The sequence below is a fragment of the Oryzias latipes genome, chromosome 17 (genome assembly GCF_002234675.1).
Source record: "Oryzias latipes chromosome 17, ASM223467v1".
NCBI classification, from domain to species: domain Eukaryota; kingdom Metazoa; phylum Chordata; class Actinopteri; order Beloniformes; family Adrianichthyidae; genus Oryzias; species Oryzias latipes.
This window is the reverse complement of record NC_019875.2, coordinates 25987525-26003503: the sequence shown is the minus strand read 5'-3', so window position 1 is coordinate 26003503 and position 15979 is coordinate 25987525. Positions and strand designations below refer to the sequence as shown.

Below are 15979 nucleotides of genomic sequence, written 5' to 3'. Positions count from 1 at the left end.
CTTAAGTCTTTTAACTTAAAGCACCTCCTTGAGCAATCTGACAGGATTTCACTAAAATGGTCTTTTTTTAAGCTTACAGCAAATATTTATGTGATCTCTGCCTGAAAGCAAAGGGTAATAATGTGTAAAATCCAAAGTATTGCGGCAGAAAACATCAATGTAACCTCAGAAACAAATCATGAAGGTGGTAATCCTTAATCTCACTGTGCTTGCAGTTACAGAAAGCAGAGCTGCACTTTTAAACTGTTCTCCAAATGGCACAAAAGATAAAAAGCCCGATGTGAGGGGGTGTAAATGCAGAGCAGGCCTAATATAGATCCATCCAAACCCCTGTGCTTAGACAGGCTGCTCGTCCACTTAAGAAAAGCTGGGCTATCACTGCAACAGACTTAGGGCTCTTGCTGATCAAGGATGATAAAGTGAAATTCCAAGGACACTGATGGAACCTCAGAGGCATGCATACTAGATTTTAAACACTAAAGTTATGAAAAACTGAGATTTTTATGTGTTCAGCTCCCGTTTGTGCAATAAGACAAAATATATTTCTAACGTATAATGACAAAAACACGGAAAACAAATAATTCTGCAGTGAAATTCAGCTAGTTTTAAATACTATACCGGTAAATGGAAATTATCTTCTAAACACTGAAGTTCTTTTTTGTAGATTCAAAATTGTTCATATTTTTACTTTTAAAATCTACAAAATCCAAAGTGATCATTTACTATTAATTAGTATTTTAAAAACAGATACTTAATCATCTAAACATGACTTCCAGTGTTTTTTAGTGCAGTGTCTGAGACGACATGCTTGAGTTCTCTGTTTGACCTGTGAATTTCCCCTTGAAAGAGGTTAACCAGTCACTGAAGTTGGGCTTTAGCAGCTTTCTGGCCAAAGTCGAGACACAGCTGAGTGCATCTCTCTGGTAGAGTGCACAATCCAAGAGTGGATACAGCCTCTAGAGTTGCTGAGTGTCTCTAGCCAAGTAGGATTTTACAAACCTCTATCTGCTGGCTTTCCAGCCTTTAGGCTGGTCTGCTCAGAAGGAAGTGTGTGAGACGGTTTGCGGTTTTCAGTCACTTTGTGTAGCCTACATGTATGTGAACCAGTTTTCAATGTCAAAAAATACAATTTTCTCATACAGACCAGGGTGAGTAGTAGGGTCTGGATCCAGTCTACTTTTAGTTCACTTTAAGCTCACAGTTTGGCCTTAAATATTATGTTTTAATTAATTTGAGATCTAGTGAGTCTATTGTGAGTCACCCATTTGACATTTTATATTAAAGCTGTGAACGGCGTTTTATGGCCCTGCGAGCTGCAGGGAAATGCCACATGTGCAAAAATTCATGTTAACCAGTTACTAGGTGTGTGTAAATTTTGGTGAGTTTTTGGGTATGTGGCGGGGATGAAATTTCTGTTAAAACATGTGGTAAGAAAGAAGAATCTTTTTATTTTTTTTTATTTTTTTATTTTTATTTTTTTATTTATATATATAAAAAAAAAAAAAAAAAAAAAAAAAGAAAGAAGAATCTCTGTGTCCTCACAAGGATTGCAAAAACAATGTAACATGCAGTAAAAAAAAGGTGTTATGCACATTAACATGTGTGCGTGTATATAAATATATATATATATATATACATTCTGTTGTATCCAAATAGAATGGTAGGCAACTGTTTAAGATTTTGCTAACAGGATGAATAAAGTAAAATAATTAATGACATGAAATATGGCTTAACAAGTGAGCAATAAATAATCGTAGCCGTCCTTCTGTATTCGTGCAACACTAATGAAATATGTTTTCTTCTCTCCCCGGGTTGCTTAGAGGTTTAACACAATTTCTTTAATCAGGTAATCAATCACCATTAGATCTGTAAGCCACACCAGCACACAGCAGGCAGATTTGGCCCTTAGCAAAAGCTATGAACCACAAATTGGGGCAGACACACACATGTTAAAGCCCCGTGACTCTGCAGACATTGCCAAAGCTGCTTGCAAAGCAGCATTTTGCTTTCCTCTGTCGACGAGTGGCGGGCACCAAGCTGTCTTACTGACACGTCGCGTTGCAAGAATTTAAAGAGAAAGGGTTCAGCAGAAATGTTTGTGCACTTTGTTCTAGTGTTGTTTATCACTTTGGACACAGCTTGATTAAAATAATCCATTGATTTTACAATAGATCTGTCAGCATGGTGCACATACTGCATATGCAGCAACCTTTGTGTTGAATTTCTAGAGTATTTAACCCAATGCATCCATCCAAGACACTTCGAAAGGACAAAAACACTGCAGTAGTACAATATTAGATTTGTTCCTTTATACACATCACAGCTCAATTGCACACCGTCATTGAAGTGGTATAAAAGACCGAATGAGACCATTTGGTCCAACAGTGGAGTAATCAGAGCGTCACAGAGGTCCTCAGAGATCTTTTATTGAATGCATGACAATGAAGCTTGATTGAAATTGATAATGGCTTTGAAGGCTGAGTCGTTCTTTTCCACTCTCTAATTTGTTCCAAAGTGACCTATGACTTGCAAGGAATTGTCCAAGACAGAGTGATTAGACAGCTGCCAAAAGGGCTTCAGGTTTATATGTACATATGAACACTTTTTTTTATTGAAAGACAGTTGTTTCTTACTGACTGGAGCCTGATGTTTACTGTCATATCAAAATACTGCAGTGGGCTCTGAAAGCTGCTAAAAGAAAGCAGCTGCATGCATGAATTTCACTCGATGTTTGCTGCCTTTGAAAAATAAATGACTGAGCACAAAGCTACTGTATGTGAGAGCAGAGGGGCACTGTGTCATATTCCTGTATCAACACAAAGTCAGCAGATGTGAAAGTGCTGCTGACCTCGTCCATTTTTCTTCCAGGGCCATCAAGGCCACAGCGCCACAACGCTCCAGACCTCATCCAATTGTACAGGGTAAAAGGTGTGGAATCAGGGGTCTCTTCACAGGCCACCAGCTCCCGGACACTTGAGCTCATGAGAGTCAAACGCAGTGTCAGCGTTACCACTAACATGCATCAAAAATCCGCCTCACACATGCCTACAAAACAACATTATCTGTCTGCACACAGACAGCCCAGGCTTGAGAATATATTATCTGCACTGCAACCTTGGAGACAAATTTCTCCTCTGATTGCACATTTTAAAGCATGCCGAATTAAAGGACACACCGCAAATAGAATTCTCAGTGGGGGCGGGGGCTCTGAAACTGGTATTATGAATCATGCAACATGATATTGTTTGATTGAATGCAGAAAGTCCAAATTGGATTTCCACTAACACTTCGTGCCCCCTCCCTGCATAGACACATTTTGATGAAAGATAACTGCATCTCCATTAATCAAAGAGATGGAGCATTTTGATCCCACTCTGAATTAGATTAGACTGCACAATTTTAACAATTTGTTCAAAACACAATGTCAATTATCAACAGGTCATCCAGTTTGATCTTTAGCCCAAGTTAGCCTCAGCAAACAAAAGAAATTCACATGAAATGTCTCATGCCTGCAGAAAAAATGAAGAATATGTCATGTTGTAACAACTTTGGGGAAATCTGTGGCATGCCATAAACACAGCAGCTGTTCTTTGTTGAGCTTAGTGTTATCTCAAGACCGTAGTACTTTATTTCTTCTGCTGATTGAATTTGCTTCCATCAAAGAGTCTAATTATCTTGAACCGCGGTCTAGTCAGACACGCTAATCAATGACAAGAGCATAAGTGACACAAGTTACTTTTCTGCAAGAGGAGAACATTTTCAAAAAATGATTCGGCTCTGTCAAAATGTCTCTGCGGGTTAACTGGAAGTGGGATGTGCTGGTGCTTACTGTTTGTTTGAGATTACAACAGACTCCCGAGGGTGGGGGGATTTGATTCAAAAGGGGAGGAGAAGACTCATCACACAAATATGCCTGCTCCTCTAAAACACCAATAACAGAGCGTCAGAAAAAGAGGTGAAGCAAAAGTCATCCTTTGTTCATTATATTGGAGATGGAATGAGTATTTCCATCTTTTATTGAACTGAAGTGTCTTGGTTTTCCATTGAGCTGTCTCATAGCAGTTCAATTGATGTCAGCAACATAACCTACGAGATTTCATTTCTACCGGCCCAAATCACATGACAACCTAATACCAGAGAATTATTCATAGATTCTTTTAGTGGAACATGAAAAAGCTTTACTTACAAATTCTGACTACAAGTTTAGAGAAATGGCTAGAATACAAACTAAGAATTCCAGAGTGATTGAGTCATTTGTGAAACAGAGAGCTTATTAGGCAGCTACCAGGAAGACTGTGTGTGCTCTGACTCAAAAAAAAAAAAACAACAAAAAAAAGAAAGAAATGGGGCAACACACACCGATTTAGCTCCAAATTTACTGATAATTAATAATCTCTGAGATCAAACGTGCAGTGAGCAGCAATTATACCAGGGCGGTGGTGATTAGAATAGCATGCTTTATGATCAATAGAGTCTGGGCTTCTCTAAATGCGAATGGAGCCCTGCTTTACTGATGCTCGTGACATTCAGAGCACATTTTTCTCACAGGAGCCTAAAGCTTGATGGGTAGAATGTAAATGAAAAACAATAAAAAGCGCAGCGGGTCAAGATCCCAAATAATAAAACAAGCTTTGGAATCAGCTATGAAAAATGTGGATTTAGAAAATAAATTATGCATGACAGGAGTTATCTAGATTTGTTTGCACTCCTATTTTATTGCATTTTTGTTTGAAATGGATCATGTAGATGTGAAACATGGTGTTATATAGATGTATAGAATAGAGTAGAATAAAGGAGAATGGAATAGATCTTTATTTAACATTGCCAAATGTATATTGACATTAAACATGCTTTCTGTTCAATGCAACACTCATATTTTAAACAACCCATGGCAAAAACGTTCAACTAAAAATAATAAATAATTCTTAAAATATACATAACAGGTGCATTATCCCGTAACTAGTAACAGAAAATGTATTTTATTTTTTGTCGTTTAAAAACCAGGTTGTCCAAATATTATGTGCTAAAACTGTTAAAACCAGAAACCAATAAATGAAGAACAGCCTAATCAGAGTACTAAGTCAGAGTACTTTCCACATTTTGAAGATGGTATTTCTAAATGAAAGTGGTAGTTGACACCAGTATTTTTGCCCCAACCGAGCACGAGAGCAATAAAAAAGAAAAACACTGCAAATTCCTAGATGAGAGCTTCCTTTGCTGAACACTGAAATTGGCTGTGTCACCAGCAGGGAGAGACAGAGAGATGGCCGGGCTCGCTTTGTTTTTGTGGGACTGGATGGGAGGGAGCAGCAGCCTCAGTACCAGGCAGCGCGCTCCCACAGTTCGGGCTGGGCGCACGGAGGAGGAGGCTGCTCTACATGCTGCTGCTCCTGCCTTTTGTGTCGTACAGGGATCGTTTTCGAGGCCACTCCTGAGCCACTGGGATATTTCTTCTTCTTCTTCTTTTTCTTTTTTTTACACCTCCTCCTCTTTTTTGTTTTGCTTTTCTGTCGCCGGTTCCGAAGCGGGGACGTAAGCGGACGCACCATGCACGCGCCTCACGAGAGCAGCGGTCCGCTGCTGCTGCTGCTGCTGGTCTTGGCAGGGCTGCAGGTAAATCAGCGAGCGGGACTTTCTCTGGACACTTCACGCGTCTTCGGCTCAGTCGGTGCCGACGCGGTTTGCGGAGTTTGCGGTGCTCGTGACTCCGAACACTTTACGCAGTTAAAACACCACCGCGCCTGACGTGACGGTACAGTCAGATGACAGGGGTGGTAATTAACGTAAAGGCTCTCATTAGACGCTGGAAACGAGCGGATTCGACTTAATTAATTCTGTCAAGAGAATTCAAATTTGCATCGAGAATATTCAATTTGTTTCTGCGTCTTAGTTTTTCTTTTTCTTCCTCTGGAAAGCTGACAGACCCAGGCCTGGATTAACCTAGATATTTTATTTTAAAAACACTTCTGTAGATTGCTGCAGTATAATGCTCCAGTCCCCTGGCGAGTTAATTGTCTTTCTAACGGAAGTCGTTAGGAGCAACAATGTAAAGCAGACTGGAACAAATGATCCCAGTAATGCAGTTTTTACAAAGTATAGCAGAAAGTTATCACAAATACAAGGATGGTTAGAAGATGGGATGGGATTCTTTAAAGCAAAATGTAAAGATGTGTGTTTTAGATATAAAAACCACCCAGCTTAATTAGTGGGAAGATTTATTTCTACCACTTGTTTATTTTGTTTTATTATTAAAAAGGATGAACTAAGTTTCTCACCGTGGCGTGGACTGGTGTGGGTTGGTTTGTGACCGTTGTGAGTTTCAGCTCTGCTCCTCCCCCAGTCTGCAAGCATTTAAATTCCTCTGATTAAGAAAGGCAAGTGGCACGGATACCCACAATGCTCTTTTTCAGCAGGACTCCTCTCATTTTACATTCTTTTAAGGGAGCATGCAGGGGAAATAAGAGCAGACCTCTGTTCGTAAAGAAGCTGAATCAATGCTGGGGTTGTGCATGGAGTACATTTGGATAGGGCCACATGTTCTCTACAGTTATGCATTTTTATAATCTTCCTTTTGTGCCAAATCCACATTCAATGTATATGTTTTTGCATTCATAAGAAACAAAAGCTTAATTGGTGGTTCTTTAGAATAAAAGTAAAAGTGTTAAGTCTTTATCTGCAGCCTCTTTTGGAACAAATGCTGCAGTCTTTGTATGTTTATTCAGACATTCACACATGCATGTTTGTTTCCTGTTCAGCAGCTCCTTACTGAGCATCCACTGTTTTTAGTCTGTGGTTCCTGAACTTCAAAGCGAGAAGTGTTTGTTCGGAGCACTGTGCTGATCTGAGTGCCTGGACTGCCCCTCCGTGCTTTGGCCTAAACTCTGGCACAAATGGGGCTTGTTCTTGCCTAGCCATGCTTTTTGCTTAATGCTTAACCCTTTTGGCCTCATTATCCTAATTGCGGCCCCTGTTATAAAAACAACAGATGCTTTTGTACAACAGAGGGGACCTCGGAACGCGAACTGAGGGGTTTCTGAGGCAACAGCGTGCATTCTTGAAGGTTGATTTATGAGACATTGTTGCCCTCCTTCCCCTCCCCTCCCCCCCCCCCCCCCCATCACAGAGTGCAGCAGAGAGCAGGGGAGCCCCGCCATGCAGACCAGGTTTCTCTGAAGGTCTATACACTGTCATGATTCCAGACATCACAGAGAAGGGACAACCTCTTTTCAATGGTGAGTGGGCAAATTTGCCTTGTTCCTGTGCCATGCAGGATGCTGGTCATGTCTGTGTTCGATTGAGTGTGTACGTTTTTGTCGGCATGCAAATCATTTGAGTGCCTTCCTACATGATGCAGTTCAGGGGGAGGATCGGAACAAGCTTGACATATTTAAACAATTAGCTTCAGTGCAGTTCTGCGGTGTTCCGACCGTGTAGCTCGCCTTGTAAACAATGAAAAAGTCTTTCTTCTGTCTATTTAACATGCACTATTTGCACTTTTTTTATTTTATTTACAAGCCTTTCTGGCTCTTATTTTGCTGCAATTTAATTTTACTTTATGCTTATGTGATTAAACATATTAGTTAATAATAAAAATAGCAGTTGCCAAAACAATTGTTTTGTTGTAGTTCAGAGGGTAAGACACATGGTCTGTCAATCAAATAGTTGGGGTTTGAATTCCCTGGTCTGATAATCTCTGTTTCTGTGGGTAAGAAATGTAAGACCAGATTCAGAGGAATATTTGTGTTCTTAAAAGACCCATTCCAATGAAAACTCTACCTTTGGTGTTTTTAAAATGTTTTTGTAGCAGCTTTTCTCATGATGGAGGACATACTCAAAAAATTATGATTTAAAATGCGTTTCTGATGATTTCTTTATCAAGATTTGTGTGAATCAAAAGTAGATAAAAAAGTGTTGTTGGCAAAAGCCTGTAGCTATGACGCAGCTGCTACAGTCGGCAGGGCACAAGGTCCCTGCTCCGCTCCATTCAGCTTCATTCACTTGTACACGACTAGATCTGTGTACGTCTTCTGTTTCAGAGCTGGAAAGCTCCGATATTGATAGCCATTTTTGTTGAACTGGTAAGGTGAGAGTGTAAACAAAGTGATCGTGGCAAATGAGAGACTCAGAGGTGAATTTCTGATTAACTACTACTGCTCTATCGCTGCTTATCATAATTAAAAGACCAATGGGAACACTTTTACAATAGATTAAAATATGACTGCCTCTTAAAAAATGCCTCTTAAAAAATGCCTCTTAAAAAATATTTAAAGCAATGTTTTAGTTTTGTATGATGCACATATGGTTATTTCTTTGTAGATTTTGATGTCAGGGTAGAATCATCATTGCAACTTTATATCAAAATTGAAGTTAACATTTGATTGGCTGCCTGCCTTTTTTATCACCTTGCTTGTAATTTGATATTGGAAAAAGAAAACGCAGCATCCTTGGAATGGTACACAAGTCTGCAAGTGGTAATAAAAAGAGGAATATCTCGCCAAAGTGTCATCTGGAGCGTTGGAGCCTTTAGGTCATCAGGACCACAGTGCATTCACACCTGTGTTGGATTTCACAGTGCAGGTCTAAAACTTGCACGCTGCTGTTGATGTGAGTCAGAAAACAGGAGGGGAGATGGCAGTGACAAGCTGAAAAAAAAAAGAAGAAGCAAAAGGAGAGTGACGAGAGTGGTTAGGAGGGTGGGTATTGCTTTCAGTGGGTTCTACCATGTGCACCAGTTTCCGTTTGATCCTGCAGGTGATGGATTTCCCTGTGGTGGCTTGTGGATGAGCCGTGACCAGCGCTAATCAGGTCCTCTTTTGTTTGCCCCCGCACTAGCCCCTTTTCTGCTTTCCCCTCCCCCAGCGAGTTGTTGCTAAGAGGAGATTTCCTTGACGGAGAGGGACACTCCTGTGTCATTGTGATGCAGCGGGCTCAGTAGTGTGGGATGATCTTAATGAAACGACATTCTCTAATGAGAGTGTCCTGTGGTGCGTTTTCAAAGACAAAGCCCCCACACTGTGAGGAGTGGTTTTGAAAGTTTCCCTGCTTTGCTTTCACCCTGCTGTTTTGGGATATTGTTTCTGACCAATAACTGAAAGCTTTTTTTTTTAAATAATTGTTAGGTCATGCCTCTTTAGCCACATGCAGCAGGGTACCTCTTGTTTCCTGGCATTACGTTAGCTTCGTCATTTTTGTCCTGAAGTCGGGAATGACTAAGACTAATGAAATCATGTTTCCTACAGCCACAATATGCAAAATTAGTTACACAAGTGATGGTTTAATTCAATTTCAAAGGGTATAGATTTTTGCTTGAGTCATTTATAAGTGGTCATCTACAAGCCATTGGTTCAATGGGCTTCTTTGAAACAGGATAAGCCTTAGAAGCTGAAATACCATCACCAGATTGTGTCAGGTGTCAGTAACAGTACTCCTCTGTTCATATTATATTGCATTTGACCCTGGATACATTTTAGACACAGCAGAGCTGAGTCTACTCTGATGTCTTCCTTATTTCCAACCACTTAAAAACTCCACGTCCATACTGAGGTTCTACATCCTTTTGTAAAGATCTGAAACCCCCCCCCTCAAAACTGCAGTCACACGCTCACCACATCCTTTCACCATTTTTTTGGGGATGCAGTAATAGTTTGTAATAATCATCCCTGACTAGATGATGAGGAGACATTTTATAAAATGTATTGGAAATAGCCTCTGTCACTGTACAGAGTGACAGATGGTACAGGTGGATGTGGTAACATAGAGGGAGACATAATTAGACAGATGGAAATTAAGATTTATTTAGAAAACAGGGAAAACTCAAATACCTTTGTAGTCATGAAATTGATTTTTATGATTTTTTTTCTTCGTCAGTATTGACTTAAAAGCCTTTTACTAGTTTAGAGCTTCCGGGTTTTCTTATGGGGCTGCTAAGCCTATTCTTTATAGAAAAAAAAAAAACAGGGTTATGTAGATGTCATGAGTAGAAGTAAAAATATATATTTTTTAAGATAAAAGATGCTAGTGTGGATGTAACTGTCAAATGACAGCCTTTCTTCTTGTCTTTGATCAACAGAATGTCTGTTACAAGGAATGTAAGGTTCGGCAATGATAGTAGTTGTTTATGTGTTCCTTATTTCTTATGTGCAGCATCAAGACATACTGTGAATTTGAGAATATCAGTTATGGATGGAGTCTAGGTGCTGTGAACAAAAGTTTGAAACGCTAAAGTAGCACGTTACGCTCGTCGGCTTTCATCCGATTATACTTTTCAAATGTAATTTTGGACGTTTCAGCGTGAGAACTTTGCTCCAGTGGTCCGTCAAAGGGAGGCTGAGCTCATTGTTTGTAGAAGTAAAATCTCGTCTCCCTTTTGAGGTCACTTGGAATTGCTTTTAAAGAACATTTGCCCTGTCCCGATGCTAAGTAAAGATAGGTGACCCGACTTGGTTATTTATTACTAGCACATCAAACAGATGAAAAGAGCTAAGGTCGGTAAACATTTCATGCCGCTTGATGCTATGGCATTGAATTTGTCTAATAAAACCACTTGTTTTACAAGTTTTCTTTCAGCTTCTGATGTGATTGAGTTATGGAGGGGGGGGGGGGGGGGTCATCGCTGGGTGTCAAATGGAATGTCAGAGGCTCTAAAAAGTAGACACACGTTGTTCCATTGTTTTTCTTTTCTTGCTTGATGAAACCTTTTAAGCAGAATGGCAAAGTGATTCTGTCGGAGCATTATTCAGCAGGGTTTCCCTCCCTAAAAACTGGGTTAATGAAAAGCCCAAAAGCTTAATTGAGCTTAATACACTTTCTTATTCCGCTGTTCTACCATCTCCACCCCCAACCTTCTTTGCTGCTTTCATTTTTTCTTTCCTCCACCCCCCCCCCCCGTGCAGACTTTTATTTGGTTTTCTGATAATTATGTGAACTGCAATGATGAAAATGAAGAATACCGATAGCTTTGGCTTTTGTTCAAGAGCTTTGCATGGGAGGGCGACAAGAGGGTCCCAGTGAGCCTTCTGTCTAAATGAGCTGTGCGGGGGTGTTGATTTACAGTTGTCCAGTTTAATAATATGATTGTAGCAATTAGTGTCAGCGTCTGTAGTGTGAGCACCAAACAGAAAAGCTCTATCATGCTTAGATCTGTTTTTCTAGGTTGTTGGCAAATCCTTTCATGCTTTTTTGCTAAAAAAATAAATGAAATAATTGCACTTACTTTTTTGCTGGCCCCCCCCCCCTTTTAACATTCTGATTGGCTTGAATCCAGCTGGGGCCGCTCACGTGTGTTTTTAAGGGGCCTCACCATTTGGTGAGATGTGACCCCGCTCGACCTTCTCTTGTAAACCGGGGCAAGTGTGCACCAACATACTCAACCTTTTTTCCCTGCTCTGAGATTGAGAGTAACGGTGGTGGGGGTTTCCTGGTGGGATATAGATGACTGAGAACAACCACAAAGGTCCTGTCACATTACCAGGGAGGCCCAGAGACACGGCCCCTTTACAGTATCTGGGCTTTAGGAGTTTTCCTCAACAAATTCTGAAAGTCAGATGATTTTTGGCACTCTGCCTATCGGGGTTTAAATATTTGTCCTTGCTGCCAATTTTCTTCTGAATAGGACATCTGAAGGTGCTTTAGAGCTCTTGCGCTGTACACGAGCCGTTTAAGAGCAACCAGAGACGCCGAAGCTCTTCAGCTGTTACACATTTGACATATTTTTTCTCCATTAGTAACACCCTGGTCATCTCCCTCTGCTCCAACTATCTTATAAAGTAATGCAGTAGTTGAAGTATAACTTTGTTTGAAAGAGCTCTGTAACCCCCCCCATCCCCCTGTTTTCTTTCTGAAAGTGGATCAATGAATTCAGGGTCTTTGTTTGCAGAGATCAATATGTTGTAATGAAGGCTGCGCTCCAGTTCCCAGCTAAGGCATTACCGGGGGGGTTGGGGGTTGAATTTGTTTTATTCTTTATTGTAACACCCCTACATAAATTTGATTTTTATCTCACAGTCACTCTCAGCTTTTACTGTTCTTCTTTTTTTTTTCTTTCTTTCATTTTTTGGAGGGATGGGGGGGTGTGGGTTGGGGGAGGTGTGGGGGGAGCGTGGTGGCCTAGATAACCACCACATATTGTGACAACAGATTGAGTCTTGGCAGTATGCTGATTTGGAAAGAAACATTTTTGCGTGTTATTTGCAGTTTACCAGTGATTCACAGTTAGTTTGTTAAGACAAGATTTTTCTTTTTACAGTTATAAGACACAGGAAAAATGAAATCTGTTTGATAATGTGAGTATGTCAAGGCAAAGGTTGCATGAAAAGGTTATAGAATAAGCAGTCTATAAACCTTTTACAGTTGGTTAACTAGTAAAATTGAAAAAACAACAACAAAACTGTTGTGGAATTCCTTCGTTTTGCTAAACAATAATTTCTAAAAAAAAAAAGAAAGAAAAAAAACCAAAAAGACAGACTTTGGCGTCACAATGTCTTTCACCTCTGACATGTCCCTTTTGTCAGCAACAGACTGCGCCTTTTGCCACTTCGTCATTGGGTACACACACACGGACTGATGGTGTAAGTTGGGTATATGTCCTTGGCATATAATTAGCTTGCTCTGCTCAGAGAGCTCTTGATGGCCGCGGACAGGTATTGGTAACACCGACTTCCCCCACCAGCTGCCTCTGTCAACACTGGCTTCTCCTGAAAAATCATCAGTCAGCTCAGGTCCTCTGGTCTGACTGAAACTGCTGAGCTGACATTATAATTTTTCTTTCACATTACTGAATGGGACCACTTCAAAGGGCAATGTTTACAACGATGCTTTGAAAAGAAAAAGTAGCAACTTTTACACCTTCGTCTGTACACAGTCAAATCTAGATTTAGGTTTATTCATCGTTTGGTTTTAGATCCCGCCTGCTTTTCTGTTTTTGATGCTCCAAAGACAAGGGTTTAAAAACTGATGTGTGTATTCATCTAGTGACATAGATTTATTTATTCATGTAACATCACACTGCGATCATCTGTTTTTAAAAAGCGTTTGCAGTGGCAGAGCAGGGAGCTGGTGGAGCAAACAAAAAGCTTGTAGTTGTGGCGTAGAAGGTTTTTGTTTGCTCCTGAATTATCGCATTTTCAATAAAGAATTACTTAGAAATGTAATTTTAAGCTTACTTTTCTTCATACATGTCCTCAACAAGGTGCTACAGCAATGACACCCTCACCCCCGTTTGCTGATGGTTTTAGCATCAAAGGAATTTGGAGTATTCTTGTTGACTGTGTCGTGTCAGCGTCATCAGTTCTGGCTGCTTTGTTTAATGTGAAGAGCTCCTCCAAAGTGCAAATGATGACCCTACTATATAATGAGGCCATACAGAAATAGCTCTGTTGGCCTGACTCTTCTGCATAGGCTTCCATATAACTAGGAGAGAGTTCTTTTTCACAAGTGAAATGTTAGAACCAGTGAGGAAAAAGAAATGCCAGCTTGCAACTAGAAGACAATGCATCAGCACTGTGGAGTGAATTGTTTGCTTTTCCATGGACTGATTTGTGGATTTTAGCACCATTTTCTTACAGCAGAACAGTCGTTTTTTTGTCTGGCAAAGCAAACAAAACCTTTTAACAAATGCTGCCTTTACAAAGTAAGCTCTGTTGTGTTTCTTAGCTGCTTACTGCAGACTAGCCTTGCTTTATTTTGCCCAGGATCTCTTCGAACCCTGCTTGGTTTTTGCATTAAGCTACACGGGTGTATAGAGAGCTCTCTCCTCTCGTGTAAAATTGGCAGGCATGTGAAAGGGAGCCACTCCCATTCCCCTACTGCTTTCTCTCCCGCTCTCGTTAAATCTTTTGTCCATGTGGCAATACATTCAGCTTCGGCTCCTTTTCTCTGTTTCAAGCAGAAAGGCCTGCCCAGATGCAGGCCGAACAGCGCTACCTGTCTCCCTTAGCTTTGAACGATAGACCGTCTTTGTGTGTAGCGTGAGACAAGCAAGCCAATTCTCAAATGAATGTATTAATGGGGGCCACTTTCTGCAAGTGTTGCAAATAGAGCAGCTTTAGCCGTAACCCTTTTTTTCTATGTACAAGTGACGGGCATCGTTCTGTTTCCAAACCACATGCTGTGCTCAAGAGTTTACACAAATTTGCATGCTATTATTCCTCTGACAACACGAGAGAAATTTGAAGCAGGGACACATTAATTGGCCCAGATTCTGTAACTGTGTTCACAAAGGGCAATATCCTGCCTGTGAAGAGACATCTACCTCCTGGAAGCCACGTCAACTATCGTGTTCCGGCGCAGGCTTCAATTTCAATGCTCCAGCGCTTTCCTAGGCGCCTGCCTCTGATGGGTTGCTAGGATGAATCTCCTGACATTCTCTTAGCAACCTTCTTTGATCCCGCCCTCCTTCACCTCTGCCACTCCCTTCCATGCCGTCCCTTCCCCCTCTTCCTCATGAGATGGAAAAGCTTGCTCCACTCCATACTCCATGATTGATGTACTATAATTGAGCAATGAAAAGACAGTGTCGCAGCAACCAGGTTTTTTTTTCTTTTTCCTAATTTTTTAAGTACAATTTACTTTTTTGCTGTCACTTGATGAGATTTGATGGCTTTGTGTTGCTTGGGAAAAGCAGTTTCAGTTGTCTGGATATAGCTCAAATAGAAATCCTCCCTTTTTGTTGTCATAAATGAAAGGTGGTACCTCATCAAGTTAGCATATGTCACGCAACAAAGGACTCATCTCAAGTGATTTACAGCTGTTAAGGCCTCGCTGACACCAGTGCCGCCATCACCGTGGATATTATAATTGACCTGCAGCAATTTCTAACCCTCCATCGAAGTGCACACTCTGTAACAGTGTGAACAACGTATTGCTTTGTGGTCAGCACTGTCTGAGTTTATATGGAGTCGTCCTCTGTCGATATTTACTGAGGGTTTAAAACCGTGCAGCATTTTATTTTCTATAGCATCGCCATGGCAGCAGATCAAGATAAGGTTAGATTTATAAAAAAGAAGGTGTAGCTGCTGTAAACTGGAGTTCTGTTGCGTTCCAAAACTTTTTTTATATTGGATGCCCAAAGATTCTTTATGTGAGTGAATGGATGCAGACCTCATGGGATACCAGTTTTAATGTGCTTTTAATTGGAGGTTCTCTCGACAAGGGCTTTCTGACTAGTACTTTCATCAAAATGAACAGGAGTGTTCATGCAGTTAAGTGGCTTTATTATGATAAGTGGCTAAGAGATTAAAAAAAAAAAAAAATTAAAAAATCAAGGTTTCATCCCAGAGTGGGCTCTGATAAATTCTCTTATTTCTAATTTATCCAATCCAGGAAAATTGACAGCCTCTTTAGTGTTTTAAAATATTTTCATTTTAGCTATTAGTTTGTTCCGAGTCCTTGATGTCTTTAAGTGTATTTATTCTAGATAACTAGTGTTTATATTTTGCTTTGGTTTGCAGGAAAAACCCCAGTTTGGCTGTAATAAAATTAGGAGTCCTATTTGTATTGGCATTTGGTTTCCCCCCAGCTACATGACTGAGTTAAAACCAATAATCATTGATAACTTTGAAATGTCCTCCCCACGTGGCAGGGTCTGTGCTTCATTTGGAATAGGAAGAAATGTCTTGCATTAATATGCTTTAATGAATGCTAATTTCTTCTAGAATTCTAAATTGAAATGAGTCAGAAATGAGGCCCCTTGGTAATGATTGGGTTGGCTAAATGCATTTGTTTTTGATATGCTTTTCCCAAATTAAGATTATGTTCATTAGGATAAAAAATTAGCTTTTTTGTGTAAATCTGTTAACAAATGTGTTACTTTTTCTACTGTCAATTAATTCTGGCATACATTATAAGTTTTTAGTATTTTTTAACAACACTACTTTTAAAGCAATGATATTATTTTAAACTTCCCAAACTTCCCTTTCTAACTTCCCTTTAACCTTTGTGCTATCTTAGATGACCCCGCCCTTACATTGACGTGTTCTCCCTA

The 15979-nt window shown here is 40.2% G+C and overlaps 1 protein-coding gene across 1 annotated transcript in view; it reads left to right on the top strand.

Moving 5' to 3' along the window:
* Positions 1-5506: 5506 nt before the first annotated feature.
* cdh2 (cadherin 2) overlaps positions 5507-15979 on the top strand; it is a 59432-nt gene continuing 48959 nt past the window's right edge. Inside the window, 2 exon segments of the mRNA NM_001305400.1 lie at positions 5507-5613; positions 7124-7232. Coding sequence (NP_001292329.1) covers positions 5548-5613; positions 7124-7232 — 175 coding nt within the window. The 5' untranslated portion in view covers positions 5507-5547.